Below are 26,141 nucleotides of genomic sequence, written 5' to 3'. Positions count from 1 at the left end.
ATTTACCTCTGCCAAGGATTTTTTTTTCTTACGTTCTATTTTGATCCAAATTGTGTAGCACCGGTAAATTGGTCGAATTATTTCAATGTGGCTTCACAGCGTAGGGCCATTACTGCACTGGAGGGGCGGGGGGGGAAGTGGGCATAAAATCAAAATGCAACTCACTTAAAAAGGGCATCAATCACAAACACATCTTTGCTATTTATATACGCCACAAACAGCATGGGTCTATTGTACACGATTGTTTGTTTATATATTTATTTCTATTATGTAATAATTTCACGTGAAGTCGGGTGCCCTTGCAAATGTTATCAATTGTGTATTTGACGAATTATTTCACCTCTGCCAAGCATGAAGCATGGAAAGAAGAGGTTGCCATTTTGTTTTTATTCAAATGAACACTTTTGGAGCAATTCTTTGACCCACAAAATGTTATTTTAGTTTCATTTGTCTTTGTGGTTTGCAGTGGAGACATGTATACCATTGTCCTATTACATATTACATTACTAGAAACACCTCAAATAGTCCTCCAAATAAAACTGATTATTGTCACATTGAAAAGGAAACTGGCGGTCATATTTGATTGTACAGGTGTACCACTAACAATGAAAATAAGTGAAAATCACATACTGGCTAAATTGGGAGTACTGATCAACTGTCCCCATTGGCAGGTGCGTTTGCAGCAGCTTGCAGGGTCCTACGGGCCATCTCCAGGGCTCCTTCCCGCGTCTTGTTGCCGCCGATAAATCCGGCGGCATGGACGAAAATGCATCCGTCGATGCCGCTGAGCCGGGACAGCTCCTCATCGCGGATACCGCGCCACTCCTCCAGCAGGGGAAGCCTGACAAACAAAAAGCGGGGTCAGTTCGCATGCGGCAGCAGCTGCTTTGCTTCCGGTTGTCGCGCTGTACAAAGTGTCTGTAGCTGAAGGGCATGAACCGTAGCGCGGCCTCAATCAGACGCTGCAAATAGGCCACCAGAAGTAATCAGCCCTTTATTCTTCTCCTCCAATTATGTGGAAAATCATACAGGGACGCCGGAGTCCGCCATCAATCAGTAGAAAGATTGACTCAGGGAGGGACCAAGCTCACTGCCAATGTTCTCTTCAGGAAGTGCATAGCGGGAGGAACATTTATAAAAAATGTTTTAAAATATTAATGCATTAAAATGGGGAATGGAGCAATTTGTCACATTTCAAATTGGGCACAACCCGTTGCCCAGTGTGGGTATCTATCTATCTCATTGCGAAGTGCGATTGTCTTCCATTATCTCTGGATTTTAGATAGTGATCTTGCTCTCTGCCTAGCTTTGTAATGTTAATTAAATAAGCTATATTTTGTGTAGTTTTAAGGCTTCTTCAGTAGAAAATTATGTTTGATGGGGACCGGATTATTCTCATTTGAATGGCTTCTTATGGGAAATAATTGTTCGGAAGATAAACTTTTCACCTCACACACACTTTCTGGGACACCAATTATGTTCGGGAGCTGAGCTATCACTGTATTTTCTTTCTGCTTCCCCTTACATTACCTTTCTGAGGAATAATAATAATAATACATTTAATTTCTAAGCGCCTTTCAAAACTCTCAAGGACACTTCACAGGTCTGCTTCCACTGTTTTGCTGCTTATCAACACACACATTAGCGATAAAAATAACCCCGCCGCCCTCCTCCACAGGTGCACTGGCAGGACACAGGTGATAACAACACCCCTATAACACACTTGGCACTTGTCTATGGGAAGATACGGATCGCTAAGAGAGAAAAAGCCATCTGGATTTATTTTTTTGGGAAGATTTGGGAGACGCCACAGTTCTTTCCCAATCATCGCCATTCCCGTATGCGTTATGTTAAAGCTTCGGAGAGCTTCCGAGTTGACTTTGAGCAGGCGCCGCCACCCTAATGAGATTTCGCAGCGGAGTGGAAAGGAGCATGGATGAGGTGACGTGTGGAAGGTGAAGCGATGAGTGAGATAGGAAGACAGAGGGAGGGGGGATTGGGGGCGAGAGAAGGGAAGGAATCAACGGGAAGATGGCAAAAGATCGACCGTGGAAAAAGGATGATAGCGAAAGCAATGGGAGGCTGACGGGAAAGGGGGGGGGGGGGTGTCAATGAAAAAGCTATTGGTAGGGAGAGGGTGGAAATAGGCTGTAGACTGAGGTGAAAATAGTAACACACATGGACACATCATCCACGCCCCTTTCTATTGTACATAACAGGATAAAAGCAGTCAAGGTTATTCACAGGTCACAATTAAACCATGCCCACAGTCTCCATTTAAGCATGAATCGAGACTGCCTTGAAAGGAGCGGAAAATGCAATTTTTTTCCCCATGTTGTGGAAGAATCATCGGTGTTGACGACAATAAAGAGGAGTTTGATGAAAAAGTTTCTTCAGCCGTCATCTGTACGTCTTTGAAGGTGACGGACGTTTTGCTTCTCATCCAAGAGGCGTCGTCAGCAAATAAACATTTTGCTGGTAGCTTTGGCCCTGTATATATATATATATATATATATATATATATATATATATATATATGTACAGTAAAGTCTTGTTATATCGATATCAGTTATATCGATAGTACTGCTTATTACGATACTATTTCTATGAACGCAAGGAGAAAATTTACATGCCGCAGGACCGGATATATCGATAGTCCGGTTATATCGATATTTTTTCAGACTCCCGAGAATATTGATATAACGAGACTTTACTGTATATATATATATATATATATATATATATATATATATATATATATATATATATATATTATTATATATACACATACAAACCAAATTCTCAAAGAAAGACTTTCTCAACATCGCAGGGATAATACTAATGGGCCTCAATCTGTAGTACATATACATCTAAAAGCTAGCAACCACTCATTTGACGACAGTGAGGTTAAAATCTTAACGAAAGAAAATAGATTGTTTGAAAGGGGACTAAAAGAAGCTATCATTTAATAAAACAGCAAAACCCTTCTGCTAAATCGCCATGGTGTGAGGTTTAATTTGGATCGTTCTTAGATCGTTACCACGTAGGCTTAGTCATACTGATGAGGTGATACCAGAGCAAATGGAGCAATCAGGTCAGTCATAGACTATAATCAGTCAGGACAATAGAAGTAATCAGTGTAATAATAATAATACATTCAATTTCTAAGCGCCTTTCAAATCTCTCAAGGACCCTACAGTCACGACGGGATAAGAACTTTTTTGTAGCCTTAGGGTATATACCTCTGCTCCCCCCCTACCTCAGAGCAGGGACCAATCATAGCAGATGTCTGGCACCGCCACCTCTGGACAGTAGGGATATATATATATATATATATATATATATATATATATATATATATATATATATATATATATATATATATATATATATATATATATATATATATTTAAATTTTAGTTTGCTGACGAAGCCTCTTGGATGAGAAGCGAAACGTCCGACACCTTCAATGAAGTACAGATGAGGGCTGAAGAAACCTTTTCATCAATGGACCAGTCCTGTACGACTGAGAACTTACATAGATGAATTAAGAGTAGGCCCATGAAGAAGGATAATGAACTGGATGTCCTGGTTACTGGCAAAGAGCTTGTGACACTCACTGCATGTACAGATACAACACCAGTGCGCCATGTAATGAGAGGCAATACAGGAAGAGGATCAAAAGAAGGAAAAAAAAAGAAAAAGAAAAATGCTCTCAGGCAGATGAAACACTGCGAGTTTAGACTTGGTCAAACGATCATCTGCCGGCTCACTGCGTCAATTGGCCCTGGTTCCAAGGAGACAATAATGCTGGACAACGCCGTGCGTCATGTTGACTACATCTTCGCAATGGCGGTCATCGGAACAGAGTGAACAAAACGGTGGCGCTGACTAATTAGCTCTGTTCATTGAAGCAAAAAGGGGAGAAAAAGAAAAATGGTTCAAATGACCATGAACGATCGCAAAATTGCTCAATTCGGTCAGGAGACAAACAGATGAAAATCACAGTCATCAAGACCAAGACTATTTTTGTGAGTGCTTCAAAAACGTGCTCATTTTCGTGCACCTTCAAAGTCACCATTAAAAATGTATCAAAGCTGAGCACAAAAAAAAAACAATTAAGGTGCAGGTGTAGTCTGACAAATGCATTTAATATAGTGGCGTGGAAAAGTATTTGCTACCTGACGTATTTCTGTGTTATTCGCATATGTATGACCCCAAAAAGAAGTTACATCAAATGACGCTACAACGCCGTCCAGATGCTACTAGTGCCGTCAGATAAAACATACAAGTACATTATTTTGTCTTCACTTTTAAAACAATAAGTGCGCCTTTCTGGCTAGCTAGCTAGCTAGCTATGTAGCTGGCTATTTATTAACTATATGGCTATCTAGCTAGTTAGCTAACTGTCTAGCTGGCTATCTATTAGCTTTCTGTTAGCTAGCTAGCTAGCTTTCTATCTATTTGAGTTACTTCTGGGTTGAGTGAACGCTGGCACATGTGGCTGCTGCTGCTCACCCGCATAAAAACTGATCCTGCGACTGTAAAGTGACCTTGAGAGTTTTGAAAGGTGCTTAGAAATGAAATGTAGTATTATCATTAAACCAATTTTAATACCATACATAATTCTTTTGGTGTTTTCTATTGTCACTTTTGAGTTGTTGTGCGTCGTGTGGAACTTTTTCAGCATTTTTTTACCACGACATTCATCAAGACTGTGCTGAGTGGTTGCGCCATTTCGGCAGTACTGTTATGCCAGCACCGTTTTTGATTGGGAGGAATGTCGGTGCCATTTGACGGTCATCGCTGGACAGCTCTGGGGCCATTGTGCTTTTTTTTGCGCCATATGTGGAACGATCGCGGCTTGGAATTGAAGCGGATTTACGTGGGACAGGAGATGTGAGTGAGACAATTTCTTTTTGTCGATGGACGCTGAAGCTTCGTGTTTGCTTTCAACATGTAGCAGAAGTGCTCCATGCCAAATGTCCAAGTGCGATGACGTCACTGCTCCACTGGTGAAAAGGACGTTTTCATCCACTCCTCTATCATCTAGAACTGCTTCATGCAACAAAGAAAGTGCAGAAAGTCCTAAAAATTGAATGACTGTTTTTTGTGTCACATTATTTGTTATTTAGTTTTTTAATAATAATAATAATAATAATAATAATAATAATAATAATAATACATTTTATTTCTAAACGCCTTTCAAAACTCAAGGACACATTACAGTCACTGCATATTTGACGTCAAAATGGCGCCCCGAGAGTAGCTGCCTTTACAGCAGCTCCTGGATTAGTTTTTCTACTTCTTTCTTTCCTTTCCTCTTACTTTAATCACTTTGCTGCTAATAAAGCCTCATCCAACCCATCCAACCCAAGGAAATGAAACAATGCAATTTCTAATTGCCAATTAAAAGCACAAAAAAACAGATCTCTGGATATGTAAAGGTAATTGCCCCCTAAACTTAGCCCTTAGCAGCAATAACTAAAATCAGGCATCGTGATATATGGTAATGAGTATTTCACGTCACTGTTGAGGAATTTCGCCCCACTTAACAAAAACGTTAGCGTGTGTCATTAGTATAGCAAATTGACTCACTCAACAAGAAATAAGCAGCAGTGGACGTCACTGAAACAGTTTCACGTTAATAAATATTAATAAATATTGGCGACAGTCTCATGCCTCTATCATACCTGCCCTTTATAAAAAAAGACACAATCAAATTATGTATATTTTATAAAAAGGGAAAGTGCTCTTTTATGGGACAAATCCTCATGTCAAGTGTTGAAATTAAATTATCCACTCAAAGAGGTTTGTACGTGCGTGCGTAGTGAGAGGCGGGGGTGTACATGGAAAATAGAGGTCACAATAATATGACAAAAAGGCAATTGCATGGTGGATGAGTTGAGCTCAAGGCGAACGGAACGAAGATCGAAGCGCGTGAGTTGGGATGCAATGAAATACAAAATGTGTTCTATGCACAGGAGAATGCTCCTTCACTGTCTTGTGATGAGTAAGTGGAGTGACGATACAGCGTGAGAGGGGAAAGTGAAGAGAGACCAAATTAATGTACGAGCCAGACGTCCTGTAATGGAAAAGTCCCTTCACATTCAATCATGCACATCCTGCCATATAAATGCCTGATTCTCATTAAGGGGGTGGTACAAACCCAATTCCAATGAAATCGGGGCGTTGTGTTCAACATTTATCAAAACAGATGACAAATTGTGTCCAACCTAGATCTAATTTAACTCATTCACTGCCAGACGTGCAAAAATGTGTCCACTCCAGTGCCAGGGTTCTTATCATTGTCACTCGAATTCTAGGACCCAGAGAAGAATGAGTTTTGGGACTATATAAACATTCAATGCAGTGTTTAAACGACTTCTACTGAGCGTATTTTACAAAGATTCCACCGCATATCGCTATATTTTACGTTTTAAGACTCGCGCTGAATATTCCGGAAGTCTTGTTTTTGAGTTGGTGATGAGTCCTCACCCTACATCACTGAAGGAACGCCCCTCACCGAGAAAGGACATACCTTGCATCACCTCAATGCATTTTGCGGTACTTTGTTTGGTCTGAAAACTTTGTGTTGATCCATGTTGATGGCGAAATTAGAAGGAAAACACATAAATAACACGATGGTGTATTTGATGTTCGCTTACAAAACATCCCAGGAGACAATTTCCACGGAGCTTTGTCGCCCTCTTCTGCCTTTTTTGGGTACTGTGAGTACTAAAGAGTTTGTTTCTCTCCAGATGCAATGACCGTAATACATTCTTTAATCGATTGCAAACATGTATGCTTTCCTCTTCAGAAGTATTTGAATCATATTCATAACTGGATGAGTAACAAGAAAGCATATTCTCCGAATCTGAAGCCATTGTTTTGTTTCTCGAGCAAGGCAAGACGTCTTGGCGTTACACCAGGAACAAGGGGCGGGACCTTCTGAAACTGGCCACTTCCGGGTTCAATTTGAAGTAGTTTTTGGACACTTTAAGTAATTTATATTGGTGTTATGCATTTGACTAAAAATATCATACTTCGTGTTTTGGGTATTTTAGATGCTATAAAACGTTTTTCTGATGTCAGTTAGGATGTCAGTGATGTCAGTTGTCCTATAACTTTTGTTTCAAAACAGTGCCTGTTACGCGGCAGCAACACAACATGCATTACGGTAGTAACACGGCGCGGACAGGGTGTTAGCACTCGCTAACAGGTCTGGGTACAAAAACATACCACATGTCACCGAGACACGGAATACATTAGCTCTTCGCATACTGCCAGTTTTGGTAAACGATTTCTCGCCGCTGGTTATCATTGCATAAACCGCTGGGTTAAAAGCTTGTGACAAAAGTTGCGGCTTATATGCCGTAAATTATGGTAATTCCTAAATTATATTGGTCTGGAGTTATATGAGCTTGAAATGAGGGCAGCTGTACAAAATACAATGATTTATATAGCGCTTTAACAACAGCTCACAGTGTAACAAAGAGCTAACATGGAAAAATCGGAAATGCTGCCCCCTTGTGCAAAATTAAAAAAAAACATTGCCAGAGGCCATGGCCAGCACTTCATCGGCATTCAAGCATGAAAAAACAAAACCGGGACAAATTCGGAAATGGCAGTGAATGAGTTAATACACTACAGAAGACAATTTAACTCGCAAGTGGGTCGCGAGCCGCAGGTTGGGCACCCCTAGTTGGGCACCCATGCCACCATCTGTATATCTCCTACACTGTCATTCATTGCCACAACTTAGTAAAACGCAAATCAAGCCCTGACACCTGCTTCAAAGGTTGTCTCCGGAGAACAGCTGGTTCAAGAGAAAAGCTGTTACCGCCATTTTTAAAGAGGCACATTTAGGCCAATGAGGAAAAAAAAGGCAAAAGGAAGACAGCCGGCTTTAATGGCGCTACGCTGTGGGCCCATCTGACAGGCACTTATGTTGAAGGAAATTCATGCCAAATGCGTGTCCATTCGGCAGTACTGACTGCATCATCGGGACAATCTGGGATCCACCGCCAATTACATGTGACGCCACAAATGACAGAAAAGTGACAGCAGCTCAAAGAGAAAAGACTGGTCGACGGTAAAACAGGGAAACACAACCCGTTTTTTAAGCACACACAAAATAGAGATTGTGCGTGTGTGTGTGCGTGTGTGTGTGTGTGTGTGTGTGTGTGTGTGTGTGTGTGTGTGTGTGTGTGTGTGTGTGTGTGTGTGTGTGTGTGTGTGTGTGTGTGTGTGTGCGTGTGTGAGGCATGCAGGGAAACGGTGCAGCGAGTCAATAACAGCAACTACGGCGATCCTGCGGGGCCGCTGATGACGTTAATCAAGCGGCTTTGTGGACAGGCTCGGCAAGTAAACATTTCCCCCTCCGGGGGAACAGAAGCCATTTTGGATAGGTGCTAATACGTTCACAATGACAGCTTCCTGACATTATCGCTGTCATTAATCGGCAAGACGGGGAGAAAAAAAATGAATATGAAGTAGGACCAACATGCGGGACTGCAGCTTTGTGGTTTAGGCTACAGAAAGTAATTAGAAGCAGATTTTTTTGATTTATTGAATCAGCATCATAACAATAAAATCATATAAAGCTGAGTTAATGCTAATATTATCTGGGGTGTTTTTCCTCATTATAGTACCAATAAAAATACTGTTAAGGTAACGCTTCAATAAGCAGCAGATTTCAGAGTTGTTGTTAACTCATTCACTGCCATTCACGAACTTATTCTGGAATTGAAAATGTGACGTAGAGCACCATTCCAGAATTTGTTTGGGTTTTGTTTTTTCATGCTTGGGTGCGGATAAAGCTCTGGCAATGTTTTTTCTTTTCCACAAGGAGTTGCATTTCCCTTTTTTCCATGTTAGCACTTTGTTCCAGCGTCATCTGTTATTAAAGCCCTATATAAACCAATATGTATTTGTTGCATTGTATTGCATTGAAGCAACTTATGAACAAATTCACCTTACGAACGCCCGTTCGGAACGTATTTCATTCGTAAGTTGGAAAGTGTCTGTATTCAGATAAAAAGTCATTTCTATTTACAGTCATTTCTATTAGTCACAACTCTGGCAATGTTTTCCCCTTCCACGAGGGGGCAGCATTTCCCTTTTTGCCATATTAGTGCTTTGTTATAGCTTCATCTGTTGTTAAAGCGTTATATAAATCAATAAGTATGTATTGCATTGTATTTTGGACAGCCACCCTCATTTCAAGCTCATATAACTCCAAATATACATAATATAGGAATTAACTCTTTTTTTTCTGATGAAAGAAGAGTGTAAGGTTTCTAACGCTGTATTGAAAGTGTCCTTTAGAGTTTTAAAGGAGCTTATAAATTTTATTATGATTATTATTATAATTATTATTATCATTATTGAATGTATATGTAGTCCTAAAACTCAATATTCTGTTTGTCCTGGAATTCAAGTGACAATGACAAAAACCCTGGCACTGGAGTGGACACATTTTTGCACATTGTCTGGCAGTGAATGAGTTAAAGTCTTCAGTGTGTGAAAAAACAAAGCGTTGCACTTCTTAAAACCACAGTATTGGAGAATAAGACAAATATTTGGAGAGCGTGAAGGCACTTGGCATTTGATCCGCTCAATATTCTTTTTTTTCTTGACTTAAAAGCGGAAAATCTCAACTCAACATGTCTCAAAAACTCAACATGAGGACCATCACGTGTATTTTCAATGCCATCATCAACCAAGTGGACTCTTCACAAATCGAGTTCTACAAATTTGGGCTGACCTTGTTCCACTGCCTTCCCCTGAGTGGAGGCAGGTCGCCTATGGTGACGGGCTAATTAAAGAGACTGGTTCAATAGAGGATGTTGCTAGCAAGATTACCCTTGTGGAGCTTCGCATTCATTAAACCCACCTTTGGAAAAAAGAGGAGTGGAGTTCACGACGATAATTGGCTGTAAATGAAAGCATCTGTCAAGTAGGCGAGTGGCTTGTGCACTGTTTCCCAAAAGTAAAAGACCCACACGACATGTCCCGGGCTCAGGTGGCTCTGCGGAGACGTAAGATGTGTTTACATCCTTTTAACTTTGTCTCTCCATAGAGCAATGACCTCTGCTTCAACTGAAGGATCCTTCTTGTTCATCAAATGAGGATTTCGGTACTTTGTCAAATGAATGCTTCAATGAGCAGCGAGTCAACTCAACACATCGAGGAGACTGTGGAGCGCACCCCTGTCGCCACAAGTATACACCCGGGCTTCTTCGGTAAAAAGCAGCTGGACTTTGTCAAGCAGATATGATTTATGAAAATGGCGCCGCCAACTGTTAATTACCTGCTCTGGAAGGTGTTGAGGCCTGCAGGGACACACTGGACCCTCCAATTTCCATTTTGGTCAGAGTACAGCACATATTTGATGGTGGTCTCCACCTGGAGCTCCTTCTCCAGGGCGAAGAGATGCTCCTTCCAGGGACATCCGCCTTGGGAGAACTCCATCACCTGCCCACAGGGATCAACCTGGAAACAAGAGAGAATCATTCAAATCTGTCTCAAAAGTTTTATTTAACGTGACGGCACTGAATGGACATTGCAGATATGCTCCTACAGCTGCATCAGATGTTTTGCATGTACCTTGTACCGCTCGTTAACGGCTTCTTCCACAACCTGACGGGCTGGCAACCAGGAGGTTTTGTAGAAATCCAAACGGTCCAGAAATTCATCTCCCACTAAGGCCAAAGCCTTTTTGAACCCCTCCTGTAGATGGAAAGATGTGTTTGGTGCAGTATAGGAGCATTCTAATGGGATGCTGTTGCACAGGGTTGTGCACAATTGCAAAGAGGCACTATACAGTTAGATTTGGGTTATTGTTTAGAGAGTTAATGGCGAGAGTGAAGAAGCAGGCTGGATTAGGTGCCTTTGGATCGGTAGCGCCTGCCTGAGGGGAATCGCTGGAAAAGGTGATGGGCAGGGTGCGGAGGGGTGTTTCGTACCCTTTTTTGATTACAAAATACAATGCAATACATACATATTGGTTTATATAGCGCTTTAACAACAGCTGACGCTGGAACAAAGCGCTAACATGGAAAAGGTGAAATGCCGCCCCCTTGTGGAACAGAAATAACATTGCCAGAGGCCATGTCCAGCGCTTTATCTGCCCCCAAGCATGAAAAAACAAAACCCAAAAAAATTCAAGAATGGCGCTCTACGTCCTATTTTCAATATCCAAATCAATTTGTGAATGGCAGTGAATGAGTTAAATAGCTTGGGGTAAAAAAAAGAGGTCCAAACATTGGCCTGTGAGGATTCCAACTTTCACAGATATAGCAGAGATGAGAATCTCTTTGCATCCAAAAAAGTCTCTGTTGAGGATTTTTGGCAAGCAATTTTTCAATTAAACGTGAGTGCCTTGGTGCCAAACGCAAAGGTGCGTGAGATGCGTAAAAAGCAGGGCAATTGGAAGTAATTGCATATATTCACTCGAGACCGGAAATTACAAAAAACAAAATATGTGGTGACACAGCGGGGATGATGTATAGGTAGGCTGAAGGTGTCTTAAGAGAGTCAGCACAATAACGTGCCATTTCCTCCGGAGGCATCCTGCCTCTTGCACTAATTAGGTAACAGACATAAAAAAAACAACTCTTTAGCTTTTAGAAAATAGGTTGCTGTTTAAAAAAAATAGGATAACTGGTAGAACACGGTAAGCGTTTCTAAAAATATTAGGTAGTTACAACTGCACCCACTGTTTTTACATTGGGATGTTCTATGCTTGTGGATTAAATGTGTGTGTGTGTGTGTGTGTGTGTGTGTGTGTGTGTGTGTGTGTGTGTGTGTGTGTGTGTGTGTGTGTGTGCGTGTGTGCGTGTGTGTGTGCGCACGCGTGTGTGTGTGTGTGTGGGTGGGTGTGCGTGTGTGTGTGTGTGTGTGTGTGTGTGTGTGTGTGTGTGTGTGTGTGTGTGTGTGTGTGTGCGTGTGTGTGTGTGTGTGTGCGTCTTTTTTATTTAAACATTTACTGGCTACCTTAGTGTACCCTATTTTCCGGTGTATAAGGCGCACCTGAGTATAAGACGCATCTTCAATGAATGACAAAAGTTTTCCAAATATAATATATAAATATATAATGGTTTTCCAAATATAAGGTACACCACATTATAAGGCGCTATAGTAGCAGCTAGGGTTACACACTACTTCATCTACAGTGGGAGATGGAGTCGGTGGCTGCTGACAGTAGATGTGAGATCTGTAGTGACTTAAGATTACTTCACATAGAAGGCGCACCTGCGTATAAGGTGCAGGATCATCTTTTAAGGAAAATCAAGGCTTTTGGGTGCGCCTTCTGCAACGGAAAATACGGTAGTTTGGGTTACCTCACCACCCTAACAACAGAACTGGGTGAGACTCTTGATAATTTACATTAAAAATTCAGTATGTGTCATATAATTATAACTAATGAGCCATTTTGCCATTTGTAATAATTAGAAAAAAAGGAAATTGTTTATTGTGCTAAGGGTCTGACATTCGGAATAATGAAATGGTAAGAAAGCTTCAGCAACAGTCGCCATGTTTGAGGCGAGACTACCTTTTATGCTTGACGTGGCATTTCTGTCATGAAACGTGCTGATTTCTAACGAAAAAATACCTCCGTGTCCTGAATCTTGCTATTCCAGCGCGGATTCAGATGACCAACACGCGCGCTCAGCGTGGTGGAGATGGCGTAGCGTGCCTCGCCGTCACACTGTGAAATGCCATTGTCGACGGCGTCCACCTCCTCCACAAAGTTCTCATAGAGCTGGATGCAAAAGAAGATCTTCATGAGCACATGACACAAAAATAATAATAATAATAATAATAATACATTTTATTTCTAAAATCCTTTCAAAACTCTCAAGAACACTTTACAGTCACAGGATAAGAACAAAACTATTTTTCTACGGGTGAGCACTCAACCCGGAAGTAACACACACACATTTAACCCAGAATTCCGACTTTAATCTCAGAATTCCGATTTTACTCAGAATTCTGACTTTAACCTAAGAATTCTGAGTATTAACTCAGAATTCCGATTTAATTTAGAATTCCAACTTTAATCTCAGAACTGACTTTAATCCCAGAATTCTGATTTAACTCCGAATTTCAATTTTTAACTCAGGATTCCGATTTACCGTATTTTACCGGTTTATAAATCGCAGGTTTTTTTTATAGTTTGGTCGGGGTGCGACTTGTAAATCGGAGCGATTTATATATGCTTTTTTTTATTACTGTATATCATTTCACATGTTATTTTCACATTAAACCGCAAGAACGCAGAGAAGAGGAAGTGGCGCCTTGTCTACCTGCCGAGTTGGGGGAGTTATTTAAAAGTGACACAGAGGATGAAGTTTTCCTTGGATTTGGTGATTTGGAGTAAAACCTGATATTTTGGTAAACTTTAGTAGTATGTTAGTATGTTCTTTGTGCTAGGGTTATCTGAATAACTCTTGTAAATAACTGTTCTGGGTTACCAAAAAGGAGGTGTGTCCATCGGAGTTGCGTAGAGCGAGAGCTGCGGTGTTATGTATGTTGGAAAAAAAAGAAGTGAAACGGAGCCTGATGTTCTCTATTTTATTTTTATTAAATTTATTTATTTTAAATTGCTTTTCAAGATGACATGTATGTTGTTCGGTGTTGGATTTTATAAAAAAAAAAAAAAAAATCCCCAAAAATGCGACTTATCCTCCAGTGCGACCTATATATGTTTTTATCTTCTTAATTATGCATTTTTTGGCTGGTGCGACCAATAATCCGGAGCGACGTATAATCCAAAAAATACGGTAACTCTAATTTCCGATTTTTAACTCAGGTTGAGTGAGCCTTTCCAGGGGATTCACAGAGAATTTTATGTGATTTGCTGCATAACTTGTACAAAGTTCACTGTGTGTCATGCCTCGAGTATGTACGCTCGGCCACCCCACCTCCCAGAAAAAAAAATTGCCCTGGATTTTGACTTTTCATCATAATTCATTCAAACATCCCTCTCCTTTGTTTAAACATACATCAAGCATCCCGGAACTCATTTTGCAGATAACTGTGATTTCGACAGGATGTATTTGTGCTATGTTTTTACATAAATAGACCGATTTATATGACTAACATTGACGCTAAATCTGCTGATTTTTCCCCAAGAATAGAAGGAAGCGGAAACTGGACATTGAGGCCCATTAAGCTCATATGTATTGCTAGTAAATGAGTGCTGAAGTGCATTGCAATCTCATTAAACCAGAGAGGATTGCTGCTATTTTACATTGAACTGGAAAAGGTTAGACAGGAAGCAATTTGAAGAGATGTATTCTGACTGAACACCATTTCCTCTCAGGACACCCAAGGTAACAAGCGGATCAGTTATAATTAGAAAAGGATGATATAAAGGTGAAATCAAGCCTTGGGGCATTCAAAAAAAGAGCTTTTCTCCATCTAAAGTGGCTGATGAGAACACACAAAGCATTATGTTTGAAGATTCGCACAGAATGGAGACGGTGCACGTTAATAGTGATTACATTCATGGCAAGCAAAGATTCGGTGAGCCTAATGTGCCGTGCAAAGAGGTGTCGTATGCACGGGCCTCCTGCTGATGGGTCCAAAATCCAATAAATAGAACTGCTGTATACTTGGCTGGAAGCCTGGCACGGCGGAATTGTCACATTTCCATACCAGCTGCATTTATTTGTGGGCATTCTCTGCTGTCAACTGTCTGATGGAGGTAAAATGCCATTTAAAAAAGATATTTCTTACATTTTTGTGTTTTAAATGAGATATGGATTTTTTTTCACAATGTGTGACCCGCGACAAAAATGATTTGACACCCCCCGGATCAGATGCCATACGGTACGGTTGTTTATACCCCTCTCAGCGTTCGATTTTGGAATTGATGTTTTGTGAATGCATATAGATCCTTCATTGCATGTGATTTCCTCTTGCACACTGGTGTCAAAATTGAGGCCCGGGGGCCAAACCTGGCCCACCAAATCATTTTATTCGGCCCGCGAAAGATAATCAAACTTGTGAAATTCCATGATGCTTGCTAAAGTCTGAACCAAAATTTTGAATTGTCCAGCGTGTAAGGCGCACCGGAGTATAAGGTGCACCTCTAATAAAGTTTATTTTCAAACTTTTTCCATATATAAAGCACACCGAAGTATAAAGCCCACCTTCAATGAATGACGACAAATGTTTTCCAAAAATAATATATAAATACAGTAAAGTCTCGTTATATCGATATTCTCAGGAGTCGGAAAAAATATCGATATAACCGGACTGTCGATATATCCGATCCTGCGGCATGTAAATTTTCTCCTTGCGTTCATAGAAATAGTATCGTAATAAGCAGTACTATCGATATAACCGATATCGATATAACGAGACTTTACTGTATATAATAGTTTTCCAAATATAAGGCACACCACATTATAAGGCGCTACAGTAGAGGCTAGGGTTACGCACTACTGATTTTGAAGAAAATAAGGCCTTTGGGTGAGCCTGCTATTGAGGTTTACATGGGACAATTTGAAACTCTCATTCGGACTTTAGCGAGCATAATGGAAAATATGGTAGTTATTCATTAATTTGTTATGCGCTCAATATTTAATATGTAAAGGGGATTAAACATTCTAATGGCTTCCCCAAATTCATAACGGCCCTGAGACGAAATCATAACGACAATGTGGCCGGCGGCAAAAAAATAAATTTAACACCCATACTCTAGCAGGTACCCAAATCGTGGAGGCTAAAAACACAATGCATGCTAACCACTGCACCGTCTCAAATATGATTGTTGTGTCACTCTCACCTTGTCATAGAGGATCTCCAGCCGTTTGTCGTCTTCCTTCAGGTGCGTGAGCTGGGCCAGCAGCTGACGGCCAAAGTGGAGATAAACCAGTCCGGCAGAGCTCAGCTTGGTCACCCAAGGCTTATCGGGACGAAGACTGTGGAAGGTCTCTGTAAAAGTCCTGATTGTAAAGTTAAAAGGAAAGTGAGAAGGAACGCTCGTGACAGTCTTTAGCATGTTCTCTGTCAAATTATTGACAGGAATGAAAGGAATATACAACCTGAATAAAGTATCTAGTTGTTTTCTTTGGGATGTGGTCTTTGTCCACACAAAAAGTTCCTTTTTAAGTCAATAGGCCAATATCGGTGGGACAAAAACACGATAATACTAATACATTTTATTTTAAGCGCCTTTCAAAGCTCAAGGAAACTTTACAGACACAGACAATCATAGGTACTATAATAAATACAATACAATCACAAATAGAATACAATAAATAAAATACAATTGTAAATAGAAACAAGAGAAAGAGCTACACAGAAAATGCAATTTTAAATAGGTGGGAATCTCATTGTCCTTTCAGAGTCCTCGACTTGACGGTCCACTCAATACAGTGATACTTCAGCTTACGAATGCTTTAGCTCACGAACCTTTCTCCTTACAAACATTAAATTCACGACAATATATTCTTCGTTTTCGGCGGATGAACCAAACCACACTGCGCCACGGTGGCTGGCTGACTAGTTTACGTCACCTCCTTTCTTTGAGTGCAGATGTGGTTTGTTATAGAGTGGAGTACTTTTGTTTTTATGGGACCGAAAAAGACCCCACCACAGGCGAGTGTTAAGCCGAAGAGGACACAAAAGAAAAATACGGTCGAGCAGAAGGAGATCATCAAAAAACACGAACGAGGTGTGCGTTTGTGTGACTTAGCGTTCCCAGTACCAGTATGCTAAGTCGACCATTGCTACGTGTGGCTAAGGGTGTTTCTGTGTCGTCTAAGCAACGATCTCAGGCAAGAGAAGGTTCAAAAACTTCTGTTTATTTGGATTAGTGGAAACGAGCTGCTTTCCAGGGGACAGTGTGAGTAAGGGTATTATCGCTGAGAAAGCATGGCAACTTCACTTGGATATCATCAAGAGGCAACTACAGCAACGACCATCACAAAGGTAAATAAAACGACTTTATTATATAGTACAGTTTATTTCTTTCATTACAATACAATAGCACATTTATTATACATAAAATAAGGTATATTTTGTGTAGTTTTAAGGCTTATGTAGTAGAAAATTCTGTTTTATAGGAACCTGAAAACGGATTATTTTCATTTTTAATTGTTTCTATTGGAAATAAATGTTTGGCAGAAAAACCTTTCGCCTTAAACACACTTTCTGGGAACCAATTAAGTTCGTGACCTGAGGTATCACCGTATTTGTATATTTTCGGTGTCCCCTGAAAACTCACAGGTTGAAAATATAAGCCCCATTCCACCTAAAATTTTGTGGTCATGTCAACTTTTACAGGAAAAAACACCAGAATTTTGGACCATTTCAAATTTTAGTAAAAGTCTATTTAATGATCTTTCTTTTTTTATTTCACCATGGGAAATGAAGGGGAGAGGGCCCATTCATTGCAGCTCCTCATTTCAATTTGAGTTTGGAATTGCACGCCAGGCGGTCAAATGCTCTCGAGGGTCATGTACATTGCCCATTGGTATTTGCGATGGCAAAAATAAATAGCACTGCAAACTTAGTATAATTTTTTAAAATGATACTGAAATTGTAGCAGATGTCAAGATTAAGAATGTGTGATGCATTAAAAGCCTCCAATCGAGCTTCATTTCCAGTTTGCAAAATAGTCGAGACTGAGAGGTAGCAAGTTGAGTGGCGTGTTTGCGCGCGTGACCGCACATAAATAAATGGCCACGTGCACAGATGGAACGCCGGGTAGGGGTCTTATCAGGCGGCATCGAGGCACTGCTGGTCATTTGGTTCAGGCCTAATTGGAAAGACGTGCGTGTGCTGCAGCGGATAAGTGACTGTCGAGTGAATGAATGACATGTGAGGGATCCGGTGGGGGGTAATCACGGCCATTAAAGGTCCTAATTGGCCGATCTGGAGTATCCCTGTGCTCATTCACGTGGAAAGAAAGAAGTGAACAGAAAAATGAAGAATCTTCTGCTTTTCCTTTCAGCTTTTCCCTTTAGGGGTCTGTCTGGGGTATCACACTCGTGATAAAGATTGTAATGAGAAAGTCTGACCTATTTACGTAGCTTCACTTTGATTCGAAGATTCGATTGATTGATGCTCCCATTTATCAATGAATCATATTGTGATGACCAATTTGTTTTTTAGATTTGTGCCAGTGTCCAGAAATGTTACTTGAAATGCAGATAGATTGTGAAACTACAGCACTTTTGAATTGATTGTGTTCTTGTTGGTGAAACTTTGACACATTGGAAGTCAACGGATTTTGTTTCACTTTGGTGTTGCTAGATTTGGGCCTTAATGTACCACTGTGGTTTTATTTTTATTGATATTTATAAAACGTCAAAAAAAAATATGTGTTTGTGTCAATAATTGTATATCCTTTTCTCCCAGGACATGAAGTGGGAGTAGGCCCAACAGAGAATGTACTTCCTGAGGCTGCTAAAGAAGCATGGCCTGCCACAGGAGGTGCTGCAACATTTCTACACGGCTGTCATCGATTCCATCCTGTGTTCTTCCATCACTGTTTGGTTCGGGGCCGCCACAAAAATGGACAAAATCCGACTTCAACGGACAGTTAGGACGGCGGAAAAAAATCATTGGCACCGCCCTACCCACTCTCGAGGACTTGCACACTGCAAGAATCCAAACAAGGGCGCGGAAAATCCTACTGGACCCTCCGCACCCTGCCCACCACCTTTTCCAGCTACTCCCCTCAGGCAGGCGCTAACGATCCATGCGCACCAAATCCAGCAGACATTTAAACAGCTTCTTCCCCCAAGCCATTAACTCTTTGAACTCTTCAACAGTAGCCAAAATGGAACTGTATAGTGCCACTTAGCAGTTTTTTTGACGACGATACTAGTGCAGCGTGTTCTACCGGAAACAAATTCCTTGTGTGTTCTACATACTTGGCAATAAAGATGATTCTGATTCTGATTCTGATCCTTTTCTCTTTTTCCAGTACAAGACGTTTTACTTTTTATTATTTTGTTAACGTTTGTACCAGTTTTGTATTTTAGTGATATTTTTTTCATTGTATGTTTGTCTTTTTCTTACAGTTGATTATATTTTCCTTGTTTTTATAGTTTTAATTTTCGGGCCAATAGTTTTGCTATTTTATTATTTGCCATATTTTTGTTATTATTTATGTTAATCATTTGAATCGTTTGTATGCTTCTGGGGTTATTTGTGATAAAATTCTTATTTTGTATTTTTTATCTTAACTCATTCAAATAAATTCGGGAACGGCAGCATTTGCCTTTTGCACAGCCGCCCCCATTTCAAATTCAGATAACTCCAGACCCACTTTGGAATTAACTTTTTTTCTGATGAAAGAAGAGAGTCTATGGTTTCTTCTGATACATTGAATGTTTATGTCGTCCTAAAAGTCAATATTCTGTGGGTCGTGGAATTTGAGTGAAAATGACAAAAACCCTGGCACACAGTTTTGCACACGTCTGGCAGTGAATGAGTTAATATTAAAAAAATATTTGTCAACTGTGTTATCACCTAAAATTGATATATTTATTTTTGTCTAATACTTTCTATGTGTTTCTAGTATTTCTCTGTCATAATTATTTTGTTCCATTAATATTGGTGTATGTTTTCCCAATATTTTAAAATTCTTTTTGTATGGTCGATGTGTTTTCCATGTAATGTTTTTGTTTTCAAATATTTGTGTATTTGTCCTTCAATGTTTGCACATCTAATATTTGTGGTGTTTGGTCAAAGGATATTAATAGCGTTGCTGTCATGTCCATCTGTTAATCTGCTACTGAATATCCTTCTATCGGTGACTTGCCTGCTTAGACCCATTCATCACACCCGACCGGTCCGTGCATCTGTGCAATATGTGTGACACCCACGTTCTCCTGCGGACTGCACAGGCAGTGTTGGTGACAGCCGGTGTGCCTCGTGAACGCCCAGCGGGGAGGGCGATCAATAGAAGAAAACTAATTATCAACAGCCGCCTGCTGGGAAAAGAGACCTGCTATGTCTTTATTATATGGTACGTGTGTGTGTGTACGCGAGCGTGTGTGTGTGGAGGGATGGAGAAATCTATGGTTGTCAACATCAGGACACGGAGCTGACCAGTCGTTATGAGTGACTGAAGGCCACCTGCAAGCGGAGAATTTGCTCCTCGCCCACACTGAAACATGAGTTAAACATGAGTTAAACATGAGTTAAAGGACAACCGACGTCTCCGGACAAGTTGTGTCCATAATTTGTAAAATGGCTTCAAATGACTTCTACTGAGCGTATTTTACAAAGTTTCCACCGCATATATACGTTTTAAGACTTGCGCTGAATATTCAGGAAGTCTTGTTTTTGAGTTGGTGACGAGTCCGTACGTGACGTCACTAAAGGACCACCCTTGACCATAAAAAAGACGCATTGTAGCGGTACTTCCATCACGTCAGTGTATTTTGCTGGACTTGTTTGGTCTGGGGACCTCGTGTTGCACCCAAAAGCCGCCAGAAGGCCAGAAGAGGGCGTCCAAGCGCCATATAAGGAATTTATCAGCCTGTGGAAACTGAGGTGGCCACAGGAGGTCGCCATTTTGTGCCTCTTTTTTGGGTGAGAGATTTTCCCCCAATGTTGCCTCAAAATGGCACAAATAAATTCTTTAATCGATTGCAAACATGTATGTTTTCCTCTTCAGAACTATTTGAATCATATTTATAACTGGATGTGGAACAAGAAAGCATATTCTCCGAATCTGAAGCCATTGTTTTGATTCACAAGCAATGCAAGACGTCTTGGCGTGATGTCACAAACTGGGGGCGGGACTTTCTGAAAATGCCCAATTCGCAGCTCAATTTTTTGTAGATTTGGGACACTTTAAGTCATTTTTATTGGTGTTGTGCATTTGACTAAAAAAATCATTTTTATCATCAGTTTTGGGTATTTTAGAAGCTATAAAACGTTTTTCTGGTGTCAGTTAAAAAACAAAAAAGTAACGTCGGTTGTCCTTTAAGCATTGCTGTTTTGCACAATTACCAATATCCAGAGTTTTGATTCAGTGTTCTTCATATTTTAATTGCTTTGCTGCTGTGAAATGTAAATTTCTCCACTGCAAGACTAATAAAGGCAAATCCAATCCAATCAATCCAATTGATATATATTACATTGTCACTAAATAATTTTATCATGGAGGCATGTGTTGTCACATACAATGCTTGGTCTGAGCAGAGAAAAAAAATGCAACAAAATGTTATACCGATTTTTAATTGAAAATTAGGTTATACACGTGTGAGCGTTATACTCGAATAAATACGGTAATTATCTTCCCCATGTTGAGTTTCTCTGTGCATGACATTATCAACTTGGACAGGTGAGGATCCGACTCTGTGAAACCTTATCATGGAGAAAACACCCACATCACTCACCCGTGGGTGTGATGACTACCGTCATATCAAAGCCAAAAGGTAAGATTGTGATGAGTCACATATTTGATTGCTTGGCTAAATTGCAGATGTGACTGAGGGATATTTGTGTTTGCTGATGTTTCCATGTGTCACATACGTTGCAGTGCAGTGTTTGAAGGTCTGCCTTCATGAGTGAAATGGGTGCTAGATTTGCACACAACACACTCACAGGCAGACTCTGGGCTCTGCTCCCATAAGCGCTCCAATATCAATGCCAGTCCTACACTCACAGTCGTCATGGTAACAAAATCTGTACTCTCCATTGGCCTTTATATGGGAGTCACGTGGATTATTCAAGCAAAGGTAAAAACCAAAGTTTTCTCTCCGTAATACGCCTTTGATAACATCACGATTGTTTGAACTCATTCACTGCCATTCCCAAATTTATTTGGGAATAGAAAATATAACGTGGAGCGCCATTCCCGAATGTGCCGCCCCCACTTGCATCTCATATTACTCAAGACCCATATAACTTAGGAATTAACTTTTTTGAAAGCAGAGAGTCTAAGCTTTCTTACGCTGAATTTAATGTTTATGTAGTCCTAAAACTCAATATTCTGTGGGTCCTGGAATTGGAGGTAAAATGACAAAAACCCTGGCACTGGAGTGGACACATTTTTGCACAACGTCTGGCACTGACTGATCTGTTTTACCGTTTTTCATTTATTTTCATTTCGTTTTTCATTTAGTTTCATGTTGTTGTCTTAAAATGTTAAATACGTTTTATGATGTGTTGGACTCTCGGACAGATTACTACAATACAATGAATCTCACTGGGAAATGTGGTTCACAATTCTTTGACGTCGACCAACGTCAAAGAAATAGCCTGGCTGACTATTTGATAACCACGTTCCACTTTGGCAGTCCCCAGGACATGAAATGATAAACAATTTACAAGTTGTATATCAAGTTCACCGGCAAGGCTTGTCCCACTGGACTAATAACAGTCAGCGGGAGCTGGTGTATCATCTTCTGGACAGCAATAAATCACTGCCGCATACATACCTCTGATGATGATCGTAGCGGTGCCTCTGTGGATCAAACTCTCCTCCCACATCGACGACGATGTCACAGCAAGCCAGTTGTGTGGGGTCCCTGGTCCGCATGATCTCCGCATTCTGTGGGAGAAACATAAGAGATGAGCAATTAACCAGCAAGCAACGGTCAACTGGGATGAGAAGTCTTTGGGAAATTATCATTTAATTCATCCAAATGTCCGATTTTGGTGCCCTTCACAGACAGGATATAACTAAAGGGGAAATTAAATGAAGCCTGCTTGGTGCTGACTGTTGAACAGATAGGCCTAATTGGACTCGAAGGAGGAGCCAAGTTTGACCTTTTAACAAGCCAGTCAATCATTAGGTCAATTTGAAGGCTCACTTGACACTTGATTATGAAGCACTTTTTCCAACACCTAACGAGCACTATTGGACGAGTGAGTTATTGTATCTGCCTTTATAAAAGATACCAAGCCGACCAATTTTCTTTTACCAGAAATGCAAGTCAACCTTTCTGGGTGTTTTTTGTTTAGTTAATTTTCATATTTTGGTTTGTATAGTAATCATAGTAATAGGATGGTAATGATGGTAATGGTAATAGTAGTAATAATAATAATAATAATAATAATAATAATAATAATAATAATAATAATAATAATAATAATAATAATAACAACAGTAATAGCAGTAATAACAATAATAACAATAATAATAACAGTAATAATAATAATAATAATAATAAATACGGTGTGTGATTTCGGGGTTTGGTTCAGCAACAGGTTGATTTTATGTTGAGCAAAAACATCACATCAGAGCAAAAAATTATAATGCAAGAGAAAACTGGACAGGTTTATCGATCATACTTAAAAACAAAGAAAAATAAAACATGTCCAAAACCTGATGGACTAGAAAAGCAAAGAAATTTTAAAAATCAGCATGTAAAATATTTTTATGGTCGCATAAAGCTATCATTGAGTTAAATTGCTGTGAACCAGTGAGATTAATTTCATTTTAAATTCAATTAAAAAAAGGCGGCACCGTGGACGACTGGTTAGCAGGTCCACCCGACATTGCTGAAGGTGCAGGGTTCGATTCCGGTTCCAGCATTCCTGTGTGGAGAATGCTGGGATCTTTTTCTTTTCCTTTCGACTTTTCCCTTCAAGGGGTCGCCACAGCGAATCAGTAAGCTCCATCTTCAGAGGTATGATACGCATGTTTGTTTTGGCCAAGCTTTTACGTCGGATGCCCTTCCTGACACAACCCTCTGTATTTATCCGGGCTTGGGACCGGCACAAGAAGACATATGTCCCTTTGTGGCTACAAAACAAGCAACTCACTCAGTAAAAGGCTCCCAAACACAAAATGGTCATCAGCACAGCAACAATTAAAAAAGCAAAACTATACTCACCATTTGATGACAATGCTCTGATTTTACCATGAAATGGGCATGTCTTTCCCTATATTACATCACAAACGTGTGCTCGTAATCAACTGAATCCTGACTGACCCGCAATAAAGTCGAGAAACAGCAACCCCAAAAAACATGCACATTTTGTTCCTTGTAATTTTGATATTTTACACTGTGACATTTCCTCAGAAACGCGTCACGATATACACGTCGATGCTGTTAAACATCAACAGCGCCCCGATGTGGTATCTTATCGTGACGCAAGGCCAAACAAAAAAACTTCCCCACGACTACAAGACATTTAAACCGTGACAAGACTACATATCACAGAGAGTTTACTCACCTTGTATTCGGGTAGTTGCCGGAGGAAGAAGCAGGCCAAAACCTCATCACAATGAAAGGTTCCGTTGTGGGTTCCGATCTTTTTGGCGGCCATGTTGTCAACACATAAACTCTTGGCTTCACTCGACATGTGTCGTCTCCCCGCAGCGTTGACAACAAATGCAATACGCTGTGCAAGGAAACGATTGGGACTCAACTTTTGCGATGTGCTAATATTTGTTGGATTGACTGTGACGGCGAGATATTTTGTTTGAACTAAATTTGTCGCAAGCACACGCGCGCACCACATCAATGCAGCAAGACGGCAGGGGACACATTTAGGCGTAGGACTATATGACACGCGTTTCGTTTTATGAACCGGAAGAAACAGATCAACCCTTAATGGTTCCACCCGTTGTCCAACGAAATAGATGGACAGACTGCATTTTACAGAAAAATACAGCTCCTGTGGAAATATTGGACGTATAAAGTTATCATTAAATATTCAAAATACCAAATAGCGCGACAGCATCCACGATAATTATGTAACACATTAAAAAAAATAGTTTTCAACAGCTTGATGGAATTATTTTGTTTGTTTGTATTGTAATTTTATTAAACTGACTAAATTAAGGAAACAAAATAAAAACAGTACCTGTACCTGTAAAAAAAACTCACGCATGTTTCCTCGTAAGATGATTCAGGGATACTTGTACTGCTAACAACCAGCAGAGTGCGCTGTTGTCCAATTCTGTTCGGACATCGCTGTTCTAGTATCTGTTGCGTAAAGGCTTGTACCTCTGCAACACATATTTTTGTTAGTCTGTATGTGATATTTCCCATTATGTGTTAGTATTGAGCTTGAAAACGTCAAAGCCACATTATGATAGCCGTTTTTAATGCAAATCAATATGATAAGGTAAGAAAATCGTCATTTGTCTCACAATTGAGAAATTACAAATTTAGAAGAGTAAAATTGTGAAAAGGAAAAAAGTTGTCATGAGACAGAAGGGACGAGCAGGGTGTATTCAACAAATTGTATTAAAGTCAGCAGGAACCAAATCTTAAACAACAAAGTCATTTGAATGAAAAGGTCCAAAGTAGCAAACAAAACCAGCAGTAAAATATGACAAAACGAAACAAACCTGACAGGGTGAAACAAATAACGCAATTCCTCATGTTTGGCATGCGGTGTAAATGCGGACTTAAAGGTTTGATCATCACTGTTTGCTATCAGGCTATTTGGCCTTGAATCAGCACCATGGACAGCTCTACACTCTCAAAATAAACATTCCCGCTCCTGATGGGATTATATTTCCTCATCGCTTTGGACCCAACAAAACAACACGTCGCTTTGTACTGACACTTTTTTTATTTGTCGCAACTAAATCCTCTCCAGCTGAATAAATAACCCTTCTTGTCGCTAATGCTTCATGCAGTCAAGTGGCTAATTGTCATATCTTTGATGATAGGCGATAAGAATAAAAAATGAAGGGAGCCAATGTGATGGTCTCTGAATTATGCTGGAAACATTAGGCTAATTGAATGGATTAGGATTTCTTTAGCTGGTTATGTGTCGCTTATCCTGACTTTTGCTCGTACCTCCATTGACGTTTTTGTTGAAATGAATGTGTGAAGTCAATGGATGCCCCTCCCCAAAAAAAGGTATGAGTCATGCTCAACGATAAACATAAATAAACAAGCCCGGTAAACAATATTATTCTGCCCGCCTCCTCCAATTCACTCTCTCCGTTTGGTCCCCATCCTCTCTCACAACCCCAAAACCTTGAGGTGCGGAAACGTCACATGACCCCTCCTCCTCCTCCTCTTCCTGCGTGCTGTTTCCAGTTTTACACGCAGCGATGACAGGAAATGATCTTTGCTTGCCTTAAAAGGAAGAGCGCAGCCCCTCGGACGTTCACTCAAAATGTCAATAATAAGGTTCGGGAGCAAAGCTTTTATGCTGCGATTCCTCTATGCTATCAAGACATAGGA

At 40.3% G+C, this 26,141-nt stretch overlaps 1 protein-coding gene across 1 annotated transcript; it reads right to left on the bottom strand.

The window, feature by feature from the left end:
- Window positions 1-372: 372 nt before the first annotated feature.
- myg1 (myg1 exonuclease) lies at window positions 373-24,476 on the bottom strand. Its single transcript, XM_089011068.1, has 7 exons — window positions 24,169-24,476; window positions 22,425-22,537; window positions 15,803-15,962; window positions 12,620-12,769; window positions 10,612-10,734; window positions 10,316-10,497; window positions 373-841 (listed from the first exon to the last, which is right to left on the bottom strand). Exons 1-7 carry the CDS (start codon window positions 24,454-24,456, stop codon window positions 652-654), a joined length of 1,206 nt encoding a protein of 401 aa, XP_088867194.1. The 5' UTR covers window positions 24,457-24,476; the 3' UTR covers window positions 373-651.
- Between the last annotated feature and the right edge of the window lie 1,665 nt (window positions 24,477-26,141).

This window comes from Hippocampus bargibanti, linkage group LG12, assembly GCF_051943395.1.
Source record: "Hippocampus bargibanti isolate YZ-2025 linkage group LG12, ASM5194339v1, whole genome shotgun sequence".
Lineage (NCBI taxonomy): Eukaryota > Metazoa > Chordata > Actinopteri > Syngnathiformes > Syngnathidae > Hippocampus > Hippocampus bargibanti.
The sequence above is the reverse complement of the archived record's forward strand: the minus strand, read 5'-3'. Positions and strand labels throughout refer to the sequence as shown.